Consider the following 26,909-nt stretch of genomic DNA (forward strand, 5'->3'; position numbering starts at 1 on the left):
TGAAGGGTTGGGGAAAACACACCACCACTCATAAAGGGGGAAATCAGAAATCACAAACAGCTTTCTATTTACGGACGGGTGGTGAGAGGAGAAATCAGGGCTGTTTAAATGAATCCCCTTCCTGTCTGTAACAGGTGTGTCACCCAAATGCATCCTCCATGAGTCGAAGATTCTTGATAATTGTTCCCAATAAAATGCTGCCCTCTGCACAAAATGCAGAATTCCATTCACGGACGAAATGCTCTGAGTGACCTTATATCTCAGAGTTTGCTGGATCGTGTGTTATCCCAAAAGAAATGAGAATACTGAACCTGGGAGAGAGATATGTCTGGCCCTGTACTGTTCCCAACCCGAGGTGGGATCTGACCCTGTACTGAGCCCGGTATGGGATAGTGTCTGCCCTGTACTCTGTCTATCCTATGGGTGGAATGTATTTGGCCCTGTACTGTGCCCAGTCCAGGCGGTGGGGTGTGTTTGGCTCTGTACTGTGCCAAGTCGGGGATGGTGTCTGCCCTGTACTGTGTCTATCTAGAGGGAGTGGTGTGTTTGGCCCTGTAGTGTGTCTATGCAGGGGGGTAGGACAGTCTCTGCCCTGTACTTTGCCCAGTCCCGGGGCTGGGGTGTGTTTGACCCTGTACTGTGCCCAGTCTGAGGTAATGTCTGCCCTGTACTGTCTGTCCAGAGGGTGGGATGTTTTTGGCCCTGTACTGTGCCCAGTCCAGGGTGAAGTCCAGCCTAAATTTCTGTGTAGCTCCTTCCATTATGTTTGATGTGTCAGATATATGTTTATAGGTTCAGTTAATTTCATTTCTCCTGATAGTCTGGGTTTTACACAGAAGTACCTATTTTCCTACTGATAATCATGGGCTTTTTGCTCATCCTTATTCTCCAGTTCACCTGAAATAACTAACTGAAGCCTCAAAGGTTTTGGTGGAACAGTTTACCTGCAGTGAAGGAAGTTGGCCACAGGAATATACTGACTAACGGTAGCTGTGTCTAGGCAGCGGCTGATTTCAACATTGTCGCCTGCAATCATCCGTATTGCTGCTGTGTTCTCATCTTCAAACACCTGCCACTGCATCGATGCAAACAGCAGCAGTGCAAAGTCATCTAACAAAGACAAGCAGAGAGAAAAACCTCAAAGGTATACTTGTCAAGGGAACAACACTATTAGTCTCAACACAATAAATACACTGGAACTGAATAATAAGTGACTGAGCTTCATCCTTGGAGGTAGCAACTTAGACAATTTGTCAGATATTTAAGGTCAGGAAAACATGCAGTTATATAGCAACCTTTGCGATGTAGCAAAGTGATTTATGGCTAATTAATTACTTTTAAAGTATACATGTATCCCCCATTTAAAGCATGTGCTAATAGTATGTTTTTGTTTTAGTGCAGTTACTTCACATACAAGAACCATGTTGTAACTGCACGCTTTTCTCTCCACCTCTCTTGAACCCCTCGCTCCCTCCCACTCGCTGCTTCCCTCTCCCCTCACACCCTCCCCCCTCCCCTCACACCCTCCCCCTCACTCCCTCCCACTCGCTCCTTCCCTCTCCCGACACCGTCGCTCCCACCCCCTCACTCCTTCCCTCTCCCTTGATGCCTACCCCTCGCTCCCTCTCCCTTGCTCCCTCTTGCTCACTCCTTTCCTCGCCCTCCCCCTAGCTCCCTCCTTTCCTCTCCCTCCCCCTCGCTCCTTTCCTCTCCCTCCCCCTCCCCTCTCTCTAACCCCTCGATCCCTCCCCCTCACTACCTCCCGCTTGCTGCTTCTCTCTCCTGACACCCTCGTTCCCTCCCACTCGCTCCTTCCCTCTCCCTTCCCCTCACTCCCTCCCTCTTGCTCACTCCCGCTCATTCCTTCTCTCTCCCTCCCGCTCACTGCCTCCCTCTCCCGACACCTTCGCTCCTTCCCTCTCTCTATCCCCTTGCTCCCTCCCGCTCACTCCTTCCCTCTCTCTACCCCCTCACTCTCTCCCCATGACTCTTTCCCTTTCCTGACCCCTTCACTCTCTCCTGCTTGCTGCTTCCCTCTCCCGACACCCTTGCTTGCTCCTTCCCTCTCCCAAGCCCCTTGCTCCCTCCTACCCTCTCTCTACCCCCTTGCCCCCTGCCCCTCGCTCCTTCCCTCTCCCAACCCCCTCGCTCCCTCACGCTCACTCCTTCCCTCTCCCAACCCCCTTGCTCCCTCCAACTCGCTCCTTCGCTCTTGCAACATCCTCGCTCCCTCCCACTCATTCCTTCCCTCTTCCAAACCCCCACGCTCCCTCCCACTCACTGTTCACTCTCCTCACTCCCTCCCACTTGCTGCCCTTCTCACCGGGAAGTAAGTAGAAAAAGTAGTCATTTTGTAGGAGTTACAATGAGAAAGAGAATTCTTGAGCCAGTTGGGTTTAAGGCAGCCTATTTGTTTCTAACAAAAAAATTACAGGTCAGGAATGTAACACACTCTTGATGGGTGTTTTCTTATGGGAAAATGATTTTTGTTTAGCACAACAATTTTTAGAGACACATTAGGAATGCTAAACAAGGGTGGCTGTACTTAGTGTTAATGTAGGAAACCCAGCAGTCAATCTGTGCATAGCAAGTTCCCACAAACAGTAATCTGACAGGGACCAGGTCATCTTTTTTAGTGATGTTGATTGAGGGCTAAATATTGGCCAGAACTCCAGGCACAACCCCCTAACTGTTCTTTAAAATAGTGCTGTGGGATCTTTTACATCCACCTGAGAGGGCAGACAGGGTCTTGGCTTAACACCTCATCTGAAAGATGGCATTTCTGAGTGTGCAGCAGTCCCTCAGTACCTCACAACAAAGGTGAGAGTGCTACCACTGAGCCACACTTCAGTGCCAAACTGAGTGCTCTGTGTGACAAACATAGACCCTGACAAGCCAGTGTTGTGTAATAGTGGATTATCTCCCTTCTAAAAAAACTTTGAGCGGGTCTCTGATTTCCCAATGCGTTCCTCCCTGTGTCTGACTCCATTTCTGGATCACTACATTTACCCTTAGAATTACCAATATTCTGCATTATTCTCAACAAACAAAACAGTTTCATACATCATAGTCAGTGAGAGATAAGTGATTTCTCTAGGTTTCAGGATTCCCACTAGATCATGGTTATTTTAATATTAGTGAATTTGCAAATGGAACTAAATTAATGTTTAACTTTGAAGAATGTCCCAAACTACTCATCATAGAAATCCCAACCAAATCTGAACCCAAACCACAACCTGAGTGTGAACCCTAACTCCAAACATTGTAAACTTTAACCAGACAAAACCCAAACTCAAAACCGAATGAAATTGGAGCCCAATTTCCAACTGGAATGCAAGCTAAGCCTGAATCCCAACCAGAATCCAAACAAATCCCAACCGGAAGTTGATCCCAACTGGAATTTAAACCCAAATCTCAATTACATTGGAACCTATTCCCATATCTGAGTTTAAATCTCCATCTGAGTTTGAATACAAACCCTAATATGATTCTAGATTTGAATCATAATGGAATCTATCAAAGTCAGTTCTGAATCTATTTTAGAATATGAATTTCTCATCTTGTCGGAGTTACAAATACCAAACATGCTTGGGCCAAAATGAAAGAATAGCTTGCTAGTTGACTACATTAGACTCTGTGATGAATTGATTACTTACACATCAGGAACATTGGATTGGGTCTCTTTATGAAGTCTGGCAGATAGAGCCACTTAATGAGATTGGAGCTCAGTCCGAGGCTGGACCTCCAGGGATAATCTATAAAAGATATCATGAGGGAAAAAATTCACTTCTGGACTGTTTGCCAAAGGAGAACATTGATTATTGTGAGACTGGAGTTGATAACAGATTCCTGATGACACAACGCTGGGACTATCACACGTGAATAAGTGAGAGGTCAGCTCAATATAATAGAGTATTAAAGTGTTGTTCCCAGCACATAGCATGAGATGTGCTGACAGGGCACCAAGGAATTTTGGCATCAGTAGCTGATGTCTAAAAAAATGAGAGGCAGAAGGGGTAGAAGCAAACTCTTTAGGACCCAGGGGAAAAGAAGGTAGGTTGGTAGTGGCCCTATTGTAAGAACAGAGTTCTACTATTACTAGATATCTTGTAACTTGAGGGTTATTCAGGCAGTGCAGCTGCATTATAGGGCCTGGGCCATATCTGTATGCATCTGGAGCCTTAACACACAGTTAGATTGTTGGCACCACCACAGGGCTGCACAGTGGGGGAAGACAGTGCATTTCGGGTGCACTATGGGCCTCAGACCTCCATAGGGTTGCTACTGTGATTAAATGTATTCCTGGAGGTTGTATCACATGACTTGCCCCCACAGTCCAGCTAATAGTCAGCCAACACACTCACCCTTGTGACGCATTGCCTTCCTACACCAATTGGAAAGCAAAAAGACTCATTACCCAATTGGATAACGCTTGACAATCAGCCAAACAGCCTTTGTCCCCCCATTTTCAATATTTTTACATCTGGTAAAGAGAAATATTCAAAAAAAATGACAAAGAAAACCAGAGAATGTCCCGATGATATTTCTCTAGGGCTGCACAACAGTGTCCTGGAGATTGATCTTCAATTCCTGGAGACTTCAGGCCAATCCTGGAGGTTGGCAACCCTAGGCCTCCACATCCAATAATGCCAACTCGCCTCAGCACAACAGGTGTGGCCTCTGGCTCCATGGAGTTAAACACAAGTGTAAATGTGAACAGGATACACAGCAGTGAGTGTTGGCACTGCTTTTACAGTGTCTTTCTAATCTCACTACACACAGTGATTGGAGGGAAAATGATTGATGAATTTACAGTAGGCTGGAGCATTATTCCAGTGGTTTGAGGATGCACCTTTGCAGAGAGATGGAGGGATCCCGATACACAGCAAATACTGGAAGGGAATGATGCAGGTGATGAAGCAGCAGTATTTGGGCCATATCTCAGCGATGGCCTTTCTTCGGCGCCGGCAGAGAACAGCTGTCAACCACAAGGCGTGAATCGCAGAGTACAAATCCATGCGCTGTCCAATAAGGTTGATGGCTGTCATGAAGCAGACCTGAGAAGTAAGGAACAAATGGTTAATGTGCTGATGCCTTTTGCACACCAGTCTTCACGTTGGCATTATGTTTTGCATTGACCTGTAACATCCTGCATTATTACTCACACAAACATAGATTCCCTATTGACAATTAAAAAAGCTTCATTCCAAACCAGTGTCTGGGTTCTAATGTAGTGCTCAATAATTTTAACCTGCTCGTATCATCAAGTGGAGGTTCCATTGGACTCCAAGTCTGGAGATGTTCACTAATTCATAGCGTTTTTTAGACCAAACCCACTTCAATAAGGGCTTCATGCCAAAATTGATTTATATAACAAACTGTAAAAGCTCTTAGATAAAAGCAAAACTAGCGGATGCTGGAAATCTGAAACAAAAACAAAAAATGCTGGAAAAACTCAGCTGGTTTAGCAGCACCTGTGGAGAGAGAAACAAAGTTAATGTTTCGAGTCCGTATGACCCTCCTTCAGAGAGTCTGAAGAAGGGTCATACGGACTTGAATCGTTAACTCTGTTTCTCTCTCCACAGGTGCTGCTAGACCTGTTGGGTTTTTCCAGCATTTTCTGTTTTTGTTGCTGCAAAAGCTCTTAATGGGCTGAATGGCCTCCTTCTGTGCCTTAAATGACTCTATGAACTTTTTGGTCCCCATTGCTGTCAGGCATCATGGCTGGTGTGAGCGGATAATATAGTGGAAAGGCCAAAAATCGATTTCACAACGTCGTGAAACCAGTTTATGATCATCCGCTCCACCGTCAATAGTGGGCTGCATTTCCCACTGCCGGACGTTGGGAAAGCCATTTTAATATATCTGCATATAATTATAATCCCTGCATGCCAGAATCATCCCCTGACGCTGGATCATCTGGGCACATTGGCGTGATTGCACACCAACGTGTTTCACAACTGTACTTGAGCGACATGCACCTGGCGGGCTGCACATTGCTTGGGGCTTCAAGGTTTGTTTGCCTACCTTGTTTCGGGCAGCACCCGCAGTTATCAGTGCCAGGCTTCATAGACAGCACCACATCATCTTTAGTGGTGCTCACGGGCAAGTCTCTACCTACCAGACCAGCCATAAAGCGGGAGTGGATTTTCAACGGCTGCAGGGCTAGGGCTTGTTTGGGGAAGGGGAAGAAGTGGCCTCAGGCAAGGGAAGAGGCTGCAGGGCTAGGGTATTACTGGGGAAGGGGGGTATCCCAGGGTGTGTGTGGGGGGCACATATTGATCTGTGTAAGTGGCTTCAAGAGGGTGAGAGCTGAGGAGGCAGTTTCCAGAGATGAGGCTAGATGGAGATGTGAGGGCGTGTGTGAGAGAGTGAGTGGTGATGCCCCTTGAGCTGGCAGTGAGTGAGATACCAGTGAATGCGTGATGATCTTGTGAGTGTGAAGAGACGGTTGCCTTACCCTGGCGGCACAGATGAGATCATTCACCCTCTTTCTGCACTGGATGGCCAACCTCTTCTGTGTAGCATTGGCACTGACCACCACTGTCACCACCTCCCAAGCTGGAGTGGTGAGATTGCTGGACCTCCTGCGGTCAGAGCGGGGGTAGAGGACATCACGATGGGCCTCCTAAAGGCATTTCAGTGACGGTCACGGAACTTATCTTAGCTTTCAGGGCCATGTCTTCACTGGAGCAGTCCTGAGCTGCAAACATTGAGAACTGTGTGTGCGGCTGCAGTTTAGATATGGGCCCCGGAGTGATGAAACGGTGAGGTAACAGTGTGGCGGGGAATTCAGAGGCTGCCTGCCAGCGAGACAGCATGTTTCCTGTGGCTGCATAATTAATGAGGTGGGAAGCGGATGATATGGTGTGAAAAGCCACCAACATGACCAGTGGGTAAAATGTCCCTTTACCTGCCCACTACCACACTTAATGCAAATCTGGGACAAATCCGCCCTATGGCTCTCTCTATCTGGAAATGGAATGTGACCTGAATCTTCGCATTACCTGGCACCATCTCCAGCTTTCAGCCCACCACCTTCCCCACGCTCTCCCACTCACCGCCTTCCCCACACTCTCCCACTCACCACCTACCCCACACTCTCCCACTCACCACCTACCCCACACTCTCCCACTCACCGCCTTCCCCACACTCTTCCACTCACCACCTTCCCCACACTTCCCAGCCTATCTAACTTGTGCTGCTTTGACTGCATTCTACAGCAACAATCAAGCTGTAGAGTGTCCCCAAAGTAGCAGCTGCAAGTATCCTGTAATTCCTGTCCAACCTACACTAGAACACCTATCCCATAAAACAGTGTTATCCAGTAAGAGCTGATGAATAGACACTGGTATTGCTGTGAGAAGGTGATGGTGTGTGAAGGTGTTGGTGTGAGAAGGTGATGGTGTGAGAAGGTGATGGTGTGAGGTGATGGTGTGAGAAGGTGATGGTGTGAGAAGGTGATGGTGTGAGAAGGTGATGGTGTGAGAAGGTGATGGTGTGAGAAGGTGATGGTGTGAGAAGGTGATGGTGTGAGAAGGTGATGGTGTGAGAAGGTGATGGTGTGAGAAGGTGATGGTGTGAGAAGGTGATGGTGTGAGAAGGTGATGGTGTGTGAAGGTGATGGTGTGTGAAGGTGATGGTGTGTGAAGGTGATGGTGTGAGAAGGTGATGGTGTGAGAAGGTGATGGTGTGAGAAGGTGATGGTGTGAGAAGGTGATGGTGTGAGAAGGTGATGGTGTGAGAAGGTGATGGTGTGTGAAGGTGATGCTGTGAGGTGATGGTGTGTGAAGGTGATGGTGTGTGAAGGTGATGGTGTGTGAAGGTGATGGTGTGAGAAGGTGATGGTGTGAGAAGGTGATGGTGTGAGAAGGTGATGGTGTGAGAAGGTGATGGTGTGAGAAGGTGATGGTGTGAGAAGGTGATGGTGTGTGAAGGTGATGCTGTGAGAAGGTGATGGTGTGTGAAGGTGATGGTGTGTGAAGGTGATGGTGTGTGAAGGTGATGGTGTGAGAAGGTGATGGTGTGAGAAGGTGATGGTGTGAGAAGGTGATGGTGTGTGAAGGTGATGGTGTGAGAAGGTGATGGTGTGAGAAGGTGATGGTGTGAGAAGGTGATGGTGTGTGAAGGTGATGGTGTGAGAAGGTGATGCTGTGCCTTCTTTTTTGAGCTGCCAGTAGTGATTTGTTACAACTGAGTGGTCATCTAGACCACTTCAGAGGATAGTTATGAATCAACCACATTGGTGTGGGACTGGATTCATATATAAGCCTGACCAGGTAAGGATATCAGCTTTCCTTCCATAAAGAAGATAGCGAACCAATTAGTTTTTTATGACAATCTGGCAGCTTCATGATCACCATTACTGCAACCAGTTTTTTTTATTTAAGTAGTTTTTACAAACAGAATTCAAATTCTCAAAATGCCTTGGTGGGATTTGAAATCACATTCTCTGGAATACTAGTCCAACGACAAAATTATTATACAACGTTATATTTTTTCTTAACTTTGTGTCAAAGTAATCGACAACCTTATGCTAACAAGGAATACAATACTGTTAATTTGAGTTCTCTAACTTGCCAAATAAAAAGAAATGAAACATTGAGAAACTAAAAACCTTGCACAGGGCAACTGTACCTCCAATCCAAACTTGTAGAAGAAATAGTTTGTGAAGTATTTGATGCAGTTCAGCAGTCCATTGTCCAAATGCAGTCGTGTGATATTGTCAAGTAAGGTTCCCGTTAAAGGTGTCTTGAGCCCATTATGGAGCCTATAATACTGTTGGTGGCGATAAATAGTCACTTCGCATGCCAGCAAACCCAGGATAATCAAGTGGTTCTAAAGAGAACAAGATGCAATGTGGTTAATGGAGGGCTTATGAAGGGTTGGTTACTTTCCAGCTGTACTTCTCCAAAACAGTCTATAGATTTAATTAAGAACCTATTTCCATTGAGTTAATCCATCTAATTAATTCTCACAATGGAGATAAATTGGTTAAGAAGAATATTGTAAGTATCCAGGATTTAAAAATCAGGAATGATATTATAAGAGCATGACCTAGAGAAGGAATAACTCTCACAAAGGATGTCCCAGAAAGAAGATTGCGATGGTTTGGGCACATCCGGAGAATAGAAACAGCTAGAATAGCTTTCTCCACACGCAGAGGTAATGGAGTAGGAAGTTGAGGGAAACCAGGTAAGTGCTGAATAGACAATGTCAAGGGAGCTTGTCTCAGGTAGGGATACAGGTGACTGAAACAGCCCAGTTAGTTCAGAACAGGCAACGGTGGAGTTCATTTTTTTACAAATTCAATCACAGGATGTGGGCTTTGCTGACTAGCCAGCGAAGGTGACAGACAGGGATTTGGTAGCAAGTTGTAGTAATCCAGTTTGTCCATCTGTAAACACCACCAGGTTGTCCATTGCAATGTGCATCATGGTTTGGGGTCTGGAGTTTAATCTGATGTTTAGTTGCTAACTAGGACTCTCCTTTTACAGCCACTTGTTTAATTAGTCCTTGTGGGAATCCTGAGAATTGTAGCTGCTCATAAATTATTCAGGTCAATAAACTGCTTATAAATATCAGGCTCCAGGTCAAATCCCGCTTTCTGCAGCTGTAACACTAATTGATGTCGATAGTAGAGAGCTGAGGCAGTTGATGGCACTATTTGAAGAATAGGAGGGTTGTCTAACCTGGTATCCTGGACAACATTAATCCCTCAATCAATATCACAAAATCAAGATTTTCTGGCCATCATCACAGCACTGTTTTTAGGCTCTTTCTGTGTGCTGTATTTCCTACATTATAAAAGTGACTTCACTTCAAAAGTCTTCAATGGCTACAAAGAGCTTTGAGATGTCTGCTGGTTGTGAACAGTGCTATATAAATGCAAGTATTCTCTTTTATCTTTTCTGGGATCTTGCTGTGCAGACAGCATTGGCTGCCATTTCCTACATTACAAAAGTGATTACGCTTCAAAAGTACTTATTTGGTTGAAAAAATTTTGCAGCATCTTTAGGGTTTTTGTAAACAGTGCATGGAGAGTCTGCTCGCAGCAAACCTGAAAAAATAAACTAATCCTTTGCCTCTATTAATTATTTTTTAAAAAACTTCCTTTTACAGTTACATCACACACTGATTTTCAACCCTGCGAGGTTACACACAATTGTTTATATAAAAGTGAGGATTTGGCTATTATCACTCTGTAGACAGAATATAGCATGAAGTTTAGGTTTGAGCCAGGGATACCTCTATTAGAGCTTCACATTCTTGGAAAGAGAAAGAAGGAGGCCTCCAAAACTGCTGCCAGATTTCCCCTGGTGGCCAATGGAGGTAGAGGCTTGAGCAGATTCCAGATACACAATGGCATATTATGGACATACTTCACACTCCACTGTCTACTGGGGCCAAGAAGCAGCTCATTCACAATTCACTCTAAAGTCTGGGCAATATTTGGGAGTCACCCTGAGGAGTCTTCTTATCGGTGACTCCACAGAGCAATCTAAAAGGTGAGGAGACTGAATATTTTCCATGGGATATGTTGATTCCACATATAAAATTGTAGCAAAAATAAAAATAGCTGGAAAAACTCAGCAGGTCTGACAGCATCTGCGGAGAGGAATGCAGTTAACGTTTTGAGTCCGTATGACTCTTCATCAGAATGAGGAAATATAGAAATGAGGGGAAATATAAGCTGGTTGAGGAGGGTGGGATGGGTAGAGCTGGATAGAGGGCCAGTGGAGGCAAAGAAGAGATTTCCAAAGATGTCATAGACAAAAGGACAAAGGGGTGTTGACGGTGGTGATATTAGCTAAGGAATGTGCTAATGGTGACAAGGGTAGAAAGCAGGACGAGCAAGTGACAGATAGCCCTAGTGGGGGTGGGGTGGGGGCAAAGGATCGAAATAAGCTAAAAGGTGGAGATGAAACAATGGATGGAATAAATTTAAAAATAGAAATAGGTGGGAAAAGAAAAAATATATTAAAAAATATAAATTATTGGAAAAATAAAATTGTAGAGTACTCCCCCCCTCCCCCAGATATATGCTGTGCCTTTTGAAACTAATGAGGTTTTGTACCTTGAGACAGGGCAAGACATCATCTTCACACTTCTTCAGTGCTCCATACCAATATGTAGGGTCAATAGGCCCAGCGTACAGGGTGGATGTGGAAAGCAGCTCCTGGCTTCCATTCTGAAAACAGAATGAAATAAAACACAAATATTAAATTAGGATCAGAAATATAAAAGTCGTTTAGAGTGAGGGATGGCAGAATTAGAAATAGTAAATTTCAATTTATTAAGTGTGAGATGTGAGGAAGCAGCGGAAATTGAGATACGAGGGAGGGAGGGAGAGAAGGAGGATGAAATGAGATGTGAGGGAGGGAAAGTGGGTGGAGTGGAGTGAGATGTGAAGGGAAACATGTGAGAAAAATGCCAACAACTTGGATACACTGCTACCTACCTCAACATAGCCACATCACCAGCAATAAGTTCTCTTCCCACCCTTACATGTTTCATTCAGATCCTGCTCCCATCCCCCCACTCCCTCACTCACCACCGTCCCCCACCCCCCCACTCCACCCTGTTATCTGACACGGGGCTATAACAATGAAATCCTCATTGTGTGTACTGAATTCTGTAACCTTTCATCATCTAGAGGCCAACTGTAAAATAATGAGCTGGTTTATTTTGCATGGAATATATAAAGGAACAGAACATAATTTTCAATTCAATCCAATTTGATTATGATTGCTTCTCATGACATCAAAAATAACAAACTATAAAAATTCAGCTCCTGAAACAAGTCTAGCTTCATATATTCACTGAGCTGACTGGGTCAAACCTCGCTTTCTTGAATTTTCAAATCCAAACATCCTTTTCCAACTAAATGGAAAACAACTTAACCTCTGACCTTCCCCAGCTCTCCCTGTCAGTCATTGGTTAATTGAGCTGCTAGTCACCAACTACCACCCTCATGAGAACGCATTCCATGGCTGTTCAGCAAAACTACCCACTATTGAGATTTAATGAATGAGGCTATTCCAGCATTCTTACCACAGATTGAATTTTTCCAATGTTTCCTTCTTAGCTTCACTTTGCACAAATTCCAATGTGGCCAATACCCTGTCCACATCCTGTCCATCATTAAGTTCTATCTTCCCATTCTTGCCAACCTCCTTTTGCTCCTTGCCCCTACCCTGAACCCTAACCCTAACCCCAAGGCACCAAATCAACAGCCTTATATTCTATATCCTTCTTAGCTCTAACCTTCTGCAGTCCCGTATCTCAGGCTGCACTCTTCAGACCTCTAACACAAGTCTCCTGTTTGCCTCATTATTGGTACAGAGCTTTTAGTTACCTGAGTCCTACTCTCTCTAATACAACTCTAAATCCCTCCACCTCATTATTCCACCCTGTCTTTAAGTGACCTGCTCAAAACCTATTCTTTTCACCATCTTGAAGGTCACCTCTCTCACGTTTTTTGTATTGCTCTTCCCACTTATATGGATATTTATTTTAACATTAAAAGTGCTTTAAAAATGCAAATTCATGCTGACGACAACACAAGAGAGAAACACAGAACTGTGCCATTGCTCACCAGAGTGCAGTTTGCAGAATACTTGGATAACTTCACAACCTTGAGCTGGTACATCATTTTACAGACAATCATGATGCAGGCCCACATGGTAGAAATGCTGGAGGCCAGTGGACGGAATGAGGAATAGGGCAGTGCTATTACCCACAGGATAAGGAAAACGTAATTCATCAGTGAGACCTGCAAAAGGTTCAAACACACTCAATGACAAGTCTTCAGATAGTCCACAATGAACTAAATGTTATGCTCCCTACTGGAAAACAATCAGACAGCTGAGGTCCTGATATCTAATTGTAATATGCTTTCCTTATCTGGCTCTAGGTGCAGGCTGATTGTGGGAGATTGTGTGATTGGTAGACTGGGCCGCAAGAAGGGGCTCCATACTGGATGCTGCTTCCCCATCGCCCAGCAGCTTTCATGTGACATGATGTGTTTCAGCTGCAATCATCCCAAATGTGCTTTGAGTCAATATTTGCAGTAAGGAAGTGCAGTACCTGGAGAAGAGCTGTACTGTGGAAGTGCTGAACCTGGGCAAGTGCAGTACCTGGAGAAGTGCTGTACCTGGAGAAGTGCTGTACCTGGGGAAGTGCTGTACCTGGGGAAGTGCTGTACTGGGGAAGTGCTGTACCTGGAGAAGTGCTGTACCTGGGGAAGTGTTGTACCTGGGGAAGTGCTGTACCTGGGGAAGTGCTGTACCTGGGGAAGTGCTGTACCTGGAGAAGTGCTGTACCTGGGGAAGTGCTGTACCTGGGGAAGTGCTGTACCTGGGGAAGTGCTGTACCTGGACAAGTGCAGTACCTGGAGAAGTACTGTACCTGGGGAAGTGCTGTACTGGGGAAGTGCTGTACCTGGGGAAGTGCTGTACTGGGAAAGTGCTGTACCCGGGGAAGTGCAGTACCTGGGGAAGTGCAGTACCTGGGGAAGTGCTGTACCTGGAGAAGAGCTGTACCTGGAGAAGTGCTGTACCTGGACAAGTGCAGTACCTGGAGAAGTACTGTACCTGGGGAAGTGCTGTACTGGGGAAGTGCTGTACCTGGGGAAGTGCTGTACTGGGAAAGTGCTGTACCCGGGGAAGTGCAGTACCTGGGGAAGTGCAGTACCTGGGGAAGTGCTGTACCTGGAGAAGTGCTGTACCTGGAGAAGAGCTGTACTGGGGAAGTGCTGTACCTGGGGAAGTGCTGTACCTGGGGAAGTGCTGTACCTGGAGAAGTGCTGTATTGGGGAAGTGCTGTACCTGGGGAAGTGCTGTACCTGGAGAAGTGCTGTACCTGGGGAAGTGCTGTACTTGGAGAAGTGCTGTACCTGGGGAAGTGCTGTACCTGGAGAAGTGCTGTACCTGGAGAAGTGCTGTACCTGGAGAAGTACTGTACCTGGGGAAGTGCTGTACCTGGGGAAGTGCTGTACTGGGGAAGTGCTGTACCTGGGGAAGTGCTGTACTGGGAAAGTGCTGTACCCGGGGAAGTGCAGTACCTGGGGAAGTGCTGTACCTGGAGAAGAGCTGTACCTGGAGAAGTGCTGTACTGGAGAAGTGCTGTACTGGGGAAGTGCTGTACCTGGGGAAGTGCTGTACCTGGGGAAGTGCTGTACCTGGGGAAGTGTTATACCTGGGGAAGTGCTGTACCTGGGGAAGTGCTGTACTGGAGAAGTGCTGTACCTGGGGAAGTGCTGTACCTGGAGAAGTGCTGTATTGGGGAAGTGCTGTACCTGGAGAAGTGCTGTACCTGGGGAAGTGCTGTACCTGGAGAAGTGCTGTACCTGGGGAAGTGCTGTACCTGGAGAAGTGCTGTACCTGGAGAAGTGCTGTACCTGGAGAAGTACTGTACCTGGGGAAGTGCTGTACCTGGGGAAGTGCTGTACTGGGGAAGTGCTGTACCTGGGGAAGTGCTGTACTGGGAAAGTGCTGTACCCGGGGAAGTGCAGTACCTGGGGAAGTGCTGTACCTGGAGAAGAGCTGTACCTGGAGAAGTGCTGTACTGGAGAAGTGCTGTACTGGGGAAGTGCTGTACCTGGGGAAGTGCTGTACCTGGGGAAGTGCTGTACCTGGGGAAGTGTTATACCTGGGGAAGTGTTGTACCTGGGGAAGTGCTGTACTGGAGAAGTGCTGTACCTGGGGAAGTGCTGTACCTGGGGAAGTGCAGTACCTGGGGAAGTGCTGTACCTGGGGAAGTGCTGTACTGGGGAAGTGCTGTACCTGGGGAAGTGCTGTACTGGGAAAGTGCTGTACCCGGGGAAGTGCAGTACCTGGGGAAGTGCTGTACCTGGAGAAGAGCTGTACCTGGAGAAGTGCTGTACTGGAGAAGTGCTGTACTGGGGAAGTGCTGTACCTGGGGAAGTGCTGTACCTGGGGAAGTGCTGTACCTGGGGAAGTGTTATACCTGGGGAAGTGTTGTACCTGGGGAAGTGCTGTACTGGGGAAGTGCTGTACTGGAGAAGTGCTGTACCTGGGGAAGTGCTGTACCTGGGGAAGTGCAGTACCTGGGGAAGTGCTGTACCTGGGGAAGTGCTGTACCTGGGGAAGTGCTGTACTGGGGAAGTGCTGTACCTGGGGAAGTGCTGTACCTGGGGAAGTGTTGTACCTGGGGAAGTGCTGTACTGGAGAAGTGCTGTACCTGGGGAAGTGCTGTACCTGGGGAAGTGCAGTACCTGGGGAAGTGCTGTACCTGGGGAAGTGCTGTACCTGGGGAAGTGCTGTACTGGGGAAGTGCTGTACCTGGGGAAGTGCTGTACCTGGGGAAGTGCAGTACCTGGGGAAGTGCAGTACCTGGGGAAGTGCTGTACCTGGGGAAGTGCAGTACCTGGGGAAGTGCAGTACCTGGGGAAGTGTTGTACCTGGGGAAGTGCTGTACTGGGGAAGTGCTGTACCTGGGGAAGTGCTGTACCTGGAGAAGTGCTGTACCTGGAGAAGTGCAGTACCTGGGGAAGTGCTGTACCTGGGGAAGTGCAGTACCTGGGGAAGTGCAGTACCTGGGGAAGTGCAGCACCTGGGGAAGTTCTGTACCTGGAGAAGTGCTGTACCTGGGGAAGTGCTGAACCTGGAGAAGTGCTGTACCTGGGGAAGTGCTGTACCTGGGGAAGTGCTGAACCTGGAGAAGTGCTGTACCTGGAGAAGTGCTGTACCTGGGGAAGTGCTGTACTGGGGAAGTGCTGTACCTGGGGAAGTGCTGTACCTGGGGAAGTGCTGTACTGGGGAAGTGCTGAACCTGGAGAAGTGCTGTACCTGGGGAAGTGCTGTACCTGGGGAAGTGCTGTACCTGGAGAAGAGCTGTACCTGGAGAAGTGCTGTACCTGGACAAGTGCAGTACCTGGAGAAGTACTGTACCTGGGGAAGTGCTGTACTGGGGAAGTGCTGTACCTGGGGAAGTGCTGTACTGGGAAAGTGCTGTACCCGGGGAAGTGCAGTACCTGGGGAAGTGCAGTACCTGGGGAAGTGCTGTACCTGGAGAAGTGCTGTACCTGGAGAAGAGCTGTACTGGGGAAGTGCTGTACCTGGGGAAGTGCTGTACCTGGGGAAGTGCTGTACCTGGAGAAGTGCTGTATTGGGGAAGTGCTGTACCTGGGGAAGTGCTGTACCTGGAGAAGTGCTGTACCTGGGGAAGTGCTGTACTTGGAGAAGTGCTGTACCTGGGGAAGTGCTGTACCTGGAGAAGTGCTGTACCTGGAGAAGTGCTGTACCTGGAGAAGTACTGTACCTGGGGAAGTGCTGTACCTGGGGAAGTGCTGTACTGGGGAAGTGCTGTACCTGGGGAAGTGCTGTACTGGGAAAGTGCTGTACCCGGGGAAGTGCAGTACCTGGGGAAGTGCTGTACCTGGAGAAGAGCTGTACCTGGAGAAGTGCTGTACTGGAGAAGTGCTGTACTGGGGAAGTGCTGTACCTGGGGAAGTGCTGTACCTGGGGAAGTGCTGTACCTGGGGAAGTGTTATACCTGGGGAAGTGCTGTACCTGGGGAAGTGCTGTACTGGAGAAGTGCTGTACCTGGGGAAGTGCTGTACCTGGAGAAGTGCTGTATTGGGGAAGTGCTGTACCTGGAGAAGTGCTGTACCTGGGGAAGTGCTGTACCTGGAGAAGTGCTGTACCTGGGGAAGTGCTGTACCTGGAGAAGTGCTGTACCTGGAGAAGTGCTGTACCTGGAGAAGTACTGTACCTGGGGAAGTGCTGTACCTGGGGAAGTGCTGTACTGGGGAAGTGCTGTACCTGGGGAAGTGCTGTACTGGGAAAGTGCTGTACCCGGGGAAGTGCAGTACCTGGGGAAGTGCTGTACCTGGAGAAGAGCTGTACCTGGAGAAGTGCTGTACTGGAGAAGTGCTGTACTGGGGAAGTGCTGTACCTGGGGAAGTGCTGTACCTGGGGAAGTGCTGTACCTGGGGAAGTGTTATACCTGGGGAAGTGTTGTACCTGGGGAAGTGCTGTACTGGAGAAGTGCTGTACCTGGGGAAGTGCTGTACCTGGGGAAGTGCAGTACCTGGGGAAGTGCTGTACCTGGGGAAGTGCTGTACTGGGGAAGTGCTGTACCTGGGGAAGTGCTGTACTGGGAAAGTGCTGTACCCGGGGAAGTGCAGTACCTGGGGAAGTGCTGTACCTGGAGAAGAGCTGTACCTGGAGAAGTGCTGTACTGGAGAAGTGCTGTACTGGGGAAGTGCTGTACCTGGGGAAGTGCTGTACCTGGGGAAGTGCTGTACCTGGGGAAGTGTTATACCTGGGGAAGTGTTGTACCTGGGGAAGTGCTGTACTGGGGAAGTGCTGTACTGGAGAAGTGCTGTACCTGGGGAAGTGCTGTACCTGGGGAAGTGCAGTACCTGGGGAAGTGCTGTACCTGGGGAAGTGCTGTACCTGGGGAAGTGCTGTACTGGGGAAGTGCTGTACCTGGGGAAGTGCTGTACCTGGGGAAGTGTTGTACCTGGGGAAGTGCTGTACTGGAGAAGTGCTGTACCTGGGGAAGTGCTGTACCTGGGGAAGTGCAGTACCTGGGGAAGTGCTGTACCTGGGGAAGTGCTGTACCTGGGGAAGTGCTGTACTGGGGAAGTGCTGTACCTGGGGAAGTGCTGTACCTGGGGAAGTGCAGTACCTGGGGAAGTGCAGTACCTGGGGAAGTGCTGTACCTGGGGAAGTGCAGTACCTGGGGAAGTGCAGTACCTGGGGAAGTGTTGTACCTGGGGAAGTGCTGTACTGGGGAAGTGCTGTACCTGGGGAAGTGCTGTACCTGGAGAAGTGCTGTACCTGGAGAAGTGCAGTACCTGGGGAAGTGCTGTACCTGGGGAAGTGCAGTACCTGGGGAAGTGCAGTACCTGGGGAAGTGCAGCACCTGGGGAAGTTCTGTACCTGGAGAAGTGCTGTACCTGGGGAAGTGCTGAACCTGGAGAAGTGCTGTACCTGGGGAAGTGCTGTACCTGGGGAAGTGCTGAACCTGGAGAAGTGCTGTACCTGGAGAAGTGCTGTACCTGGGGAAGTGCTGTACTGGGGAAGTGCTGTACCTGGGGAAGTGCTGTACCTGGGGAAGTGCTGTACTGGGGAAGTGCTGAACCTGGAGAAGTGCTGTACCTGGGGAAGTGCTGTACCTGGGGAAGTGCTGTACCTGGGGAAGTGCTGTACCTGGAGAAGTGCTGTACCTGGGGAAGTGCTGTACCGGGGGAAGTGCTGTACCTGGGGAAGTGCTGTACCTGGGGAAGAGCTGTACTGGGGAAGTGCTGTACCTGGAGAAGTGCTGTACCTGGGGAAGTGCTGTACCTGGGGAAGTGCTGTACCTGGGGAAGTGCTGTACCTGGAGAAGAGCTGTACTGTGGAAGAGATGTACTGGGGAAATGCTGAACCTGGGAGAAGAGCTGTAGAAAGGGGAAGAGCTGCACCTGGTTGAGGTGCTGTAGCAGGGTGAAGTGCCATACCTGGGCAAGTGCTGTACCTGGGGATGTCCTCGACCGGGGGAAGCGCTGGACCTGGGTGAAGTGCTGTACCAAGAAAACAACTAAACCTAGATGAAGAGCTGTACTGGGGAGCTGCTGTAACTGGTGAAGTGCTTTCCTGGGTAATTGCTGCACTGGGTAAGTGCTGTACCAGATAAATGCTGTACTGGGGAAGTGTTGTCCCTGGGGAAGCGCTGTACCTGAAGAGGACCTGTACCTGGGGAAGTGTTGTACCAGGGGAAGTGTTGTACCTGGGGAGGTGCTGTTCCCGAGGAATTGCTGTACCTGAGGAAGTGCTCTACCCGGGGAAGTGCTGTATCTGAGGAAATGCTGAACCTGGGGAAGTGCTGTACCTGGGAAATGGTGTACTGGGGAAGAGCTATACCTGGGGAAGTGTTGTACCTGGGGAGGTGCTGTACCTGAGGAATTGCTATCCTGAGGAAGTGCTCTACCTGGGGAAGTGCTGTATCTGTGGAAATGCTGAAACTGGGGAAGTGCTGTCGTTGGGGAAGCGCTGTACCTGGAGAGGACCTGTACCTGGAGAAGTGCTATACCTGGGCAAGTGCTGTACTGGGGAAGTGCGGTACCTGGGAAGTGCTGTAGCTGGGAAGTGCTGTAGCTGGGAAGTGCTGTAGCTGGGTAAGTGCTGTAGCTGGGTAAGTGCTATACCTGGGGAGGAACTGTACTTGGAGGAGTGCTGTACTGGGGAAGTGCTATACCTGGAGAACAACAAAACCTGGGTGAAGAGCTGTACTGTGGAGGTGCTGTAACTAGGTAAGTGCTGGATTGGGTAAGTGCTGGATTGGGTAAGTGCTGGATTGGGTAAGTGCTGGATTGGGTAAATGCTGGATTGGGTAAGTGCTGGATTGGGTAAGTGCTGGATTGGGTAAGTGCTGTACCGGGTAAGTGCTGTACCGGGTAAGTGCTGTACTGGGGGAGTACTGTACCTGGAGAAGTGCTGTACCAGGAGAAGTGTTGTCCTGTGCAAATGCTATACCTGGAGACGTGCAGTACCTGAGGAAGTGCTGCACGGTGATGTGCTGTACTGGGTAAGTGCTGTACCTGGGGAAGTGCTGTAACTGGGTAAGTGCTGTAACTGGGTAAGTGCTGTACTGGGTAAATGTTGAACTGGGTAAGTGCTGCACTGGGTAAGTGCTGTACCTGGAGAACTGTTGTACCAGGGGAAGTACTGTACCAGGGGAAATGCTGTCCTGGGCAAGTGCTATACCTGGAGACATGCACTACCTGAGGAAGTGCTGTACTGGGGGCATGCTGTACGTGGGAAGCGCTGTTCTGGGGAAGTGCTGTACCTGCGCAAGTGCTGTACTGGGAAGTGCTGTAGGTGGGGAAGTGATGTGCCTGGGGACGAACAAGACCTGGGTGAAATTCTGTACTGGGGAAGTGCTGTACCTGGGGAAGAACAAAACCTGGGGAAGTGATGTTGTGGGGAAGTGCTGTACTGGAAAAATGCTGTACCTGGGGATGTGCTGTATTGGTGAAGTGCTGTACCTGGAGAATTGCTGTACAGGTGATGTGCTGTACCTGTGAAATGGTGTACCTGTTGAAATGCTGTACAGGGGATGTGCTGTACTTGGGGAAGTGGTGTCCTTGGGGAGGAGCTGTACCTGAAGAACTAAACCTGGGTGAAGTGCTGTACTGGTGAAGTGCTGTAACTGGGCAAGTGCTGTACCTGGGCAAGTGCTGTACCTGGGCAAGTGCTGTCCCTGGGCAAGTGCTGTCCCTGGGCAAGTGCTGTACCTGGGCAAGTGCTGTACCTGGGCAAGTGCTGTACCTGGGCAAGTGCTGTACCTGGGCAAGTGCTGTACTGGGGAAGTGCTGTACCTGCGCAAGTGCTGTACTGGGAAGTGTGGTAGGTGGAGAAGTGCTGTAGCTGGGGAAAAGATGTGCCTGGAGAAGTGCTGTACCTGGAGAAATGCTGTAGCTGGAGAAATACTGTAGCTGGGGAAGAACAAAACCTGGATGAAATCTATACTGGGGAAGTGCTGCACCTGGGGATGTGTTCTATCTAAGGAAGTGCTGTACCTGGGGAAGTGCTGTACCTGGGTGAAGTGCTAGACCTGAGGAAGTGCTGTACTGGGTAGATGCTGTACCAGGAAGTGCTGTACCTGGGGAAGAGCTGTACCTGGGGAAGAGCTGTAACTGGGGAAGTGCTGTACCTGGGGAAGTGCTGTACCTGGGGAAGTGCTGGACCTGGGTGAAGTGCTAGACCTGAGGAAGTGCTGTACTGGGTAGACGCTGTACCAGGAAGTGCTGTACCTGGGGAAGAGCTGTACCTGGGGAAGAGCTGTAACTGGGGAACAGCTGTAACTGGGGAAGAGCTGTACCTCAGGATGAGCTGTACCTGGGGAATCCCTGTACCTGGGCAAGAGTTGTACCTGGGGAAGAGCTGCACCTGGGGAAGAGCTGCATCTGGGGAAGAGCTGCATCTGGGGAAGAGCTCCACCTGGGGAATATGCTGAACCTGGGGAACTGCCGTACCTGAGGAAGTGCTATACCTGGGGAAGTGCTGTACTTGGAGAAGTGCTGTACCTGGGAAGTGCTGTACCTGGGGAAGTGCTATATTTCAGGAAGTGCTGTCCCTGGGGAAGTGTTGTACCTGGAGAAGACCTGTATGTGGGGAAGTGCTATACCTGGGGATGTGCTGTACTGGGGAAGTGCTGTACCTGGGGAGAAACTGTACCTGGGGAGAAGCTGTACCTGAGGAAGTGATGTACCTGGGGAAGTGATGTACCTGTGCTCTGAAGCGGGAAAGCAATTTCTTGATTCTAGGGTTAATGTGTGCAGCTCTGCGAATGGAAGCAGTCCGGGTTTATATCAACAGATCTAGGGTTGGGCATTGGAGGGATATGTTGGCCTGTCAGGGACAGAAACCAGATGGCCAAAATATGCAAAGCAGATGTCCTTGTAATATTGCTTGCTCCGTCACCAGGCTTCCCACTTCAATCTTTAACTCTGTATCACGATATATGGGGAAGTGGGAGGTGGGAGCTATGCAGAAGGGTGTAATTCCATTGTGAACGTGGATATACAAATTTATAATGCTTAAAGTTGACAGGAAATATGTGCAATGTGAAGTTGTTAATAAGTGGAGATGGATGGAGATTGCTGTTGAGCAACCTAAAGCACAAGAGGCCAGCAGATATTTACAATGTGCTCTTTCTGAATTGGTTTTGATTCAGCAGCTGCCAATCGCTGCCTGGTTAGAAGTGAAATTTCCCCCTTGGTCATGGCCAGTTGTTGGAATGCAGTCATTTGCAAATTCCCACATGGGCTTCCCAATCTCCCATCAACCTCAGCGGGAACTACAACACTGTTTCTTCATGTGAGGTTCTGGCAGAAGATCGGGGAACCCATGTGTGAATTCTACCCCAGACTGATTTTATCCTGCTGCCTGTTCTAGATATACAGGCTGGACACACATGTTTAAACGCTGATACTCCAATAAACAGGTTCCTCACCGATGATTTAACTTGAAACCCTTCTGCAGTGCAGGTCTTTCTCAGCCAGCTCTTATCACTGGTCTCCTCACAAGGTCATTCTGGATGAGGAATGTGATTTACCTCATCCTGATTTATCTGCACGAGGAGATCACTCCTTTAATGATTCCAGGGCTTATTCCACATGTTGACCATGCACTTTGTGTGAAGAAGAATCTCCCTGATATCAGCCCTAAAATTACCATTTACTAGTTTGAACCTGCATCTCTTCATCCTACCGACATTTAATTTAAAGTAATATTTCAGATTAACTTTTCTCTACCTTCAACAATCTCAGTGAGATCGCCTCAGGCTCCCTACAATTCTGAAAGGCCCAGGCTTCTCCAGTCTTTCCTCATAATGCAGACCCCTAAATGGTGGTAAGCCTTAGAGTCATAGAGTCAAAGAATTTTACGGCATGAAAAGAGGCCCTTCAGCCCATCATGTCCGCGCCGGTCATCAAGCTCCTATCTACTCTAACCCTATTTTCCAGCACTTGGCCCATAGCCTTTGTGTGCTATGGTGTTTCAAGTATTCATCTAAATACTTCTTAAATGTTGTGAGGGCTCCCACCTCTACCACCCTTTCAGCAGTGAGTTCCAGATATCCCCCACCCTCTGGGTGAAAACATTTTTCCTCAAAGCCCCTCTAAACCTCCTGCCCCTTACCTTAAATCTATGCCCCCTGGTTATTGACTCCTCCATTAAAGGGAAAAGTTTCTTCCTATCTACTCTATCTATGCCCTTCATAATTTTGTACACCTCAATCAGGTCCCCCCTCAGCCTTCTCTCCTCTAAGGAAAACAACCCCAGCCTATCTAGTTTCTCTTCATAGCTGAAACGCTCCAGCCCAGGCAACATCGTGGTGAATCTCCTCTGCACCTTCTCCAGTGCAATCACATCCTTCCTATAGTGTGACAACCAGAACTGCACACAGTACTCCAGATGTGGCCTAACTAACGTTTTATACAGCTCCATCGTAGCGTCCCTGCTCTTGTATTCTAGGCTTCGACTAATAAAGGCAAGTATTCCATATGACTTCTTAACCACCTTATCTACCTGTCCTGCTGCTTCAAGGATCAATGGACATGTACACCAAGGTCCCTCTGATCCTCTGTACTTCCCAGGGTCCTACCATTCATCGTACCACTTCCTTGCCTTGTTAGTCCTCCCAAAATGCATTACCTCACACTTTTCAAGGTTAAATTCTATTTGCCACTGTTCTGCCCATTTGACCAGCCTGCCTATATCATCCTATAGTCAAAGGCTTTCCTCCTCGCTATTTACCACACCAATTTTCATGTCATCTGCGAACTCACTGATCATACCTCCTACACTCATGTCTAGATCATTAATGTACACTTCAAACAGCAAGGGACCCAGCACCGAAACCTGGACACTGGACACAGGCTTCCAATCACAAAAACAATCTTTGACCTTCACCCTCTGCCTCATGCCACTAAGCCAACTTTGGATCCAATTTGCCAAATTGGATCCCATGGGCTCTTACCTTCTTGACCAGTCCCCCATGCGAGACCTTGTCAAAAGCCTTACTGAAGTCCATGTAGACTACATCAGCTGCACTACCCTGATCTACACACCTAGTCACCTCCTCAAAAAATTAAATCAAATGATCTCCCCCTGACAAACCCATGCTGACGATCGGATAAAAGCAAAACACTGTGAATGCTGGAAATCTGAAACAAAAACAGAAAATGCTGGAGAAACTCAACAGGTCTAACAGCACCTGTGGAGAGAAAGACAGAGTTAACGTTTCGAGTCCATATGATTCTTTTTCAGAGCTAAAGAGAAGTAAAAATGTGATGAAATTTATATTGTTTAAGGGGAGTGGAGCAGGTGAAGCTGGATAGAAGGTCAGCGATTGGTGGAGGCAAAGGAGAGATGTCATGAACAAAAGGACAAAGGGGTATTAATGGTAGTAGTACTGGCTAAAGGAGGTGCTGATGGTGGCATTAAGGATAGAAAGCAGAATGTGATAATAGTCAGAAAAGGGTAAGCGTTCTGGAAAGAATAACATGAACAAGTGACAGATGGCCCTAATGGGGTTGGGGTGGGGGGAAGGGACGGTGGTGGGATAAAAGGTGGGGATAAAACAATAAATAAAAATGAAAATAAATAAAAATAAAAATTAAGTGGATAAAAAATAAAAGTTAAAGAAATAAAATGAATATTGCAAAAAGGGGATAAAAAAGGGGTGAGGATGGAGGAGAGAGGTCATGATCTGAAGTTGTTGAACTCAATGTTAAATCTGGAAGGCTGTAAAGTGCCTAATCGGAAGATGAGGTGCTGTTCCTCCAGTTTGTGTTGGGCTTCACTGGAAAAAGCCTCGAAACGTTAACTCTGTCTTTCTCTCCACAGATGCTGTTAGACCTGCTGAGTTTCTCCAGCATTTTCTGTTTTTGGTCCATGCTGACTATCCTTGATTAATCCCTGCCTCTCCAAGTGGACATTAATCCAGTCCCGCAGATTTTTTTCCAATAGTTTCCCTACCACTGATGTTATACTCACTGGTCTGTAATTACCTGGTTTATCCCTACTATCCTTCTTGAATAATGGTAGCATATTCGCTGTCCTCCTGTCCTCTGGCACCTCTTCTGTGGCCAGAGAGGATTTGAAAATTTGTGTCAAAGCCCCTGTAATCTCCTCCCTTGCCACCCACAGCAGTCTGGGATACATCTCATCTGGGCCTGGGGATTTATCCACTTTTAAGCCCGCTAAAACCATTCATACCTCCTCCCTATCAATGATAATTTATTCAAGTATATCACAGGTCCCCTCCCTGATTTCTATACCTACATCATCCTTCTCTATTGTGAATACAGATGCAAAGTACTCATTGTGGATCTTTGCACAGCTTCCAGTATTTAAATGTCTCTTTTGTGTTTTTATTAACTAGATGGTTTATTAAAAATTCTTTCATGGGATGTGGTCATCACTGGCTAGACCAGCATTCTGCAGCCCTACTGGCTCTGTTAATTGCTGCTTTGCATTGGTTGAACATGTTTTGCATTGAATATGTGAAGACTCTTGCTCTTCTTTAGCTTCATCCGAACACCATTCTTAGAGTACATGTGTCATCTATTTCTCCTTAGAACTAGCACTTGTCTGTGTTAATGTTCTTACCTCTTTTAATGTAATCCAGATAATAACGGATGAGATGATCTTGATGATGTGCAGTTCCAGGAATCTCCACACCAAGACTTGGGCTTGATGTACCATTTCCAGGAACCGCAGGAAAAGGGTAGTCAATCTGTCAATCACCATGCTCCAAGGACTTGGATATCCTGAATGGTGAAAGGGATCAAGCATAAGATTCTCATAATTTTTGAGGTAAACACCACTGCATTCCTCCTTCCCCTCTCCTCTCCTGAAGGCACCAACCCAATGCTTGGTCCAGTTCTACATGGACCTTGTAGTTACCTCAGCCAATCAGCCATTCTTCCTGTATGAGCTTAGACAGTGATTATTGTTCAGTTGTTTGACTGTTTCGCAGCTGAGTCTCAACTCCACACACTAATCACTGGATTGTGATCAGAGACAGGGAACACTGGAACAGAAGAAGGCATTCTACCTCAAGCCTGTTCTACCATTCAATGAAATCATGGCTGATTTGTGACCTAACTCCATTTTCCCACTTTTTTCCCCAGATTGCTTTAATACTTTTGGTTAACAAAAACCTATTTATCTCAAAATTAATAATTGATCCAACATGAATTTCCTTTTGTGGATGAAAGATCCAAACTTCTACCACTTTTCATGTAAAGAAGTGTCTCCTCATTTTACTCCTCTCACTCTGGCTCTAAATTTTAGACAGTGTTATCTAGTCCTAACCAGTAGAAATAAATTCTCTCTATCTACCCTATCTGTTTCCCTTGAAAACTTCAATCAAATCAAACTTTCTCAATTCCAGAAAATACGACCCTGGATTGTGTATTCTCTCCTCATAATTTTGGTAAATCTCCGCTGCAATCCCTCCAAGGTCAGCAGATAAGGTTAGAGGTTACAAACATAATAAAAGGACAAAACTAAAGGCTCTGTATCTGAATGCACGAAGCATTCGAAACAAAACAGATGAACTGATAGCACAAATAGAAATAAATAAGTACGATCTGATAGCCAATACAGAGACACGGTTGCAGGATGACATAGATTGGGACCTGAATATTGAAGGGCACATGACATTTAGGAAGGACAGGGAGCTAGGAAAAGGTGGAGGGTAGCTCTGTTAATTAATGATGCTATTAGCACAATAGAGAGAGATGACCTAAGTTTAGGAAACTAGGATGTAGAACAGTTTGGGTAGAGTTGAGAAATGATAAAGGCAAGAAGTCACTTGTAGGAGTAGTATACAAGCCCCCTAACAGTAATCATACAGTAGGATGGGGTATAAAAGAAGAAATAATGGGAGATTGTTAGAAAGGTACAGTGATAATCATGGGCGATTTTAATCTACATATCGACTGGAAAAATCAGATGGGCAAAAGTAACCTAAATGAGGAATTCATAGAATGTTTTCAGGATAATTTCTTAGAACAGCATGTTCTGGTGCCAACCAAGAACAAGCTATATTAACCTGGTATTCTGCAAAGAGAATTATTAATGACCTCATAGTGAAGGGACCCACAAGTAGCAGCGATCATAATATGATTGAATTTAGTTTAGTTTGAGGGAGAGAAGAGTGGGCCTAGGACCAATATTTCAAACTTAAATAAGGGCAATTATGAAGGCATGAAAGCAGAGATAGCTAAAGTGAAATGGCAAATTAGGTTAAGAGATAGGTCAATAGAGATGCAGTGGCAGACATTTAAGGGATATTTTAGAATGCACAGAATAGATATATTCCATCTAGAAAGAAAAATTCCAAGAGAAGGAGCCCCTTGGGGTCTGGGATTGGTTAGCTAA

The 26,909-nt window shown here is 47.4% G+C and overlaps 1 protein-coding gene across 1 annotated transcript in view; it reads right to left on the bottom strand.

Annotated features, from left to right (window-relative positions):
- Positions 1–26,909, bottom strand: part of LOC144689095 (piezo-type mechanosensitive ion channel component 2) — a 190,222-nt gene that overhangs the window by 114,152 nt on the left and 49,161 nt on the right. Inside the window, exons 15-21 of the mRNA XM_078556243.1 lie at positions 25,131–25,291; positions 12,599–12,775; positions 11,078–11,191; positions 8,638–8,838; positions 4,853–5,057; positions 3,657–3,755; positions 945–1,110 (exon numbers count right to left, since the gene is read on the bottom strand). Of these exons, the coding sequence (XP_078412369.1) occupies positions 945–1,110; positions 3,657–3,755; positions 4,853–5,057; positions 8,638–8,838; positions 11,078–11,191; positions 12,599–12,775; positions 25,131–25,291 (1,123 nt within the window). The remainder of the gene's footprint in view (positions 1–944; positions 1,111–3,656; positions 3,756–4,852; positions 5,058–8,637; positions 8,839–11,077; positions 11,192–12,598; positions 12,776–25,130; positions 25,292–26,909) is intronic.

Source organism: Cetorhinus maximus, chromosome 13 (genome assembly GCF_964194155.1).
Source record: "Cetorhinus maximus chromosome 13, sCetMax3.hap1.1, whole genome shotgun sequence".
Taxonomy (NCBI): Eukaryota; Metazoa; Chordata; class Chondrichthyes; order Lamniformes; family Cetorhinidae; genus Cetorhinus; species Cetorhinus maximus.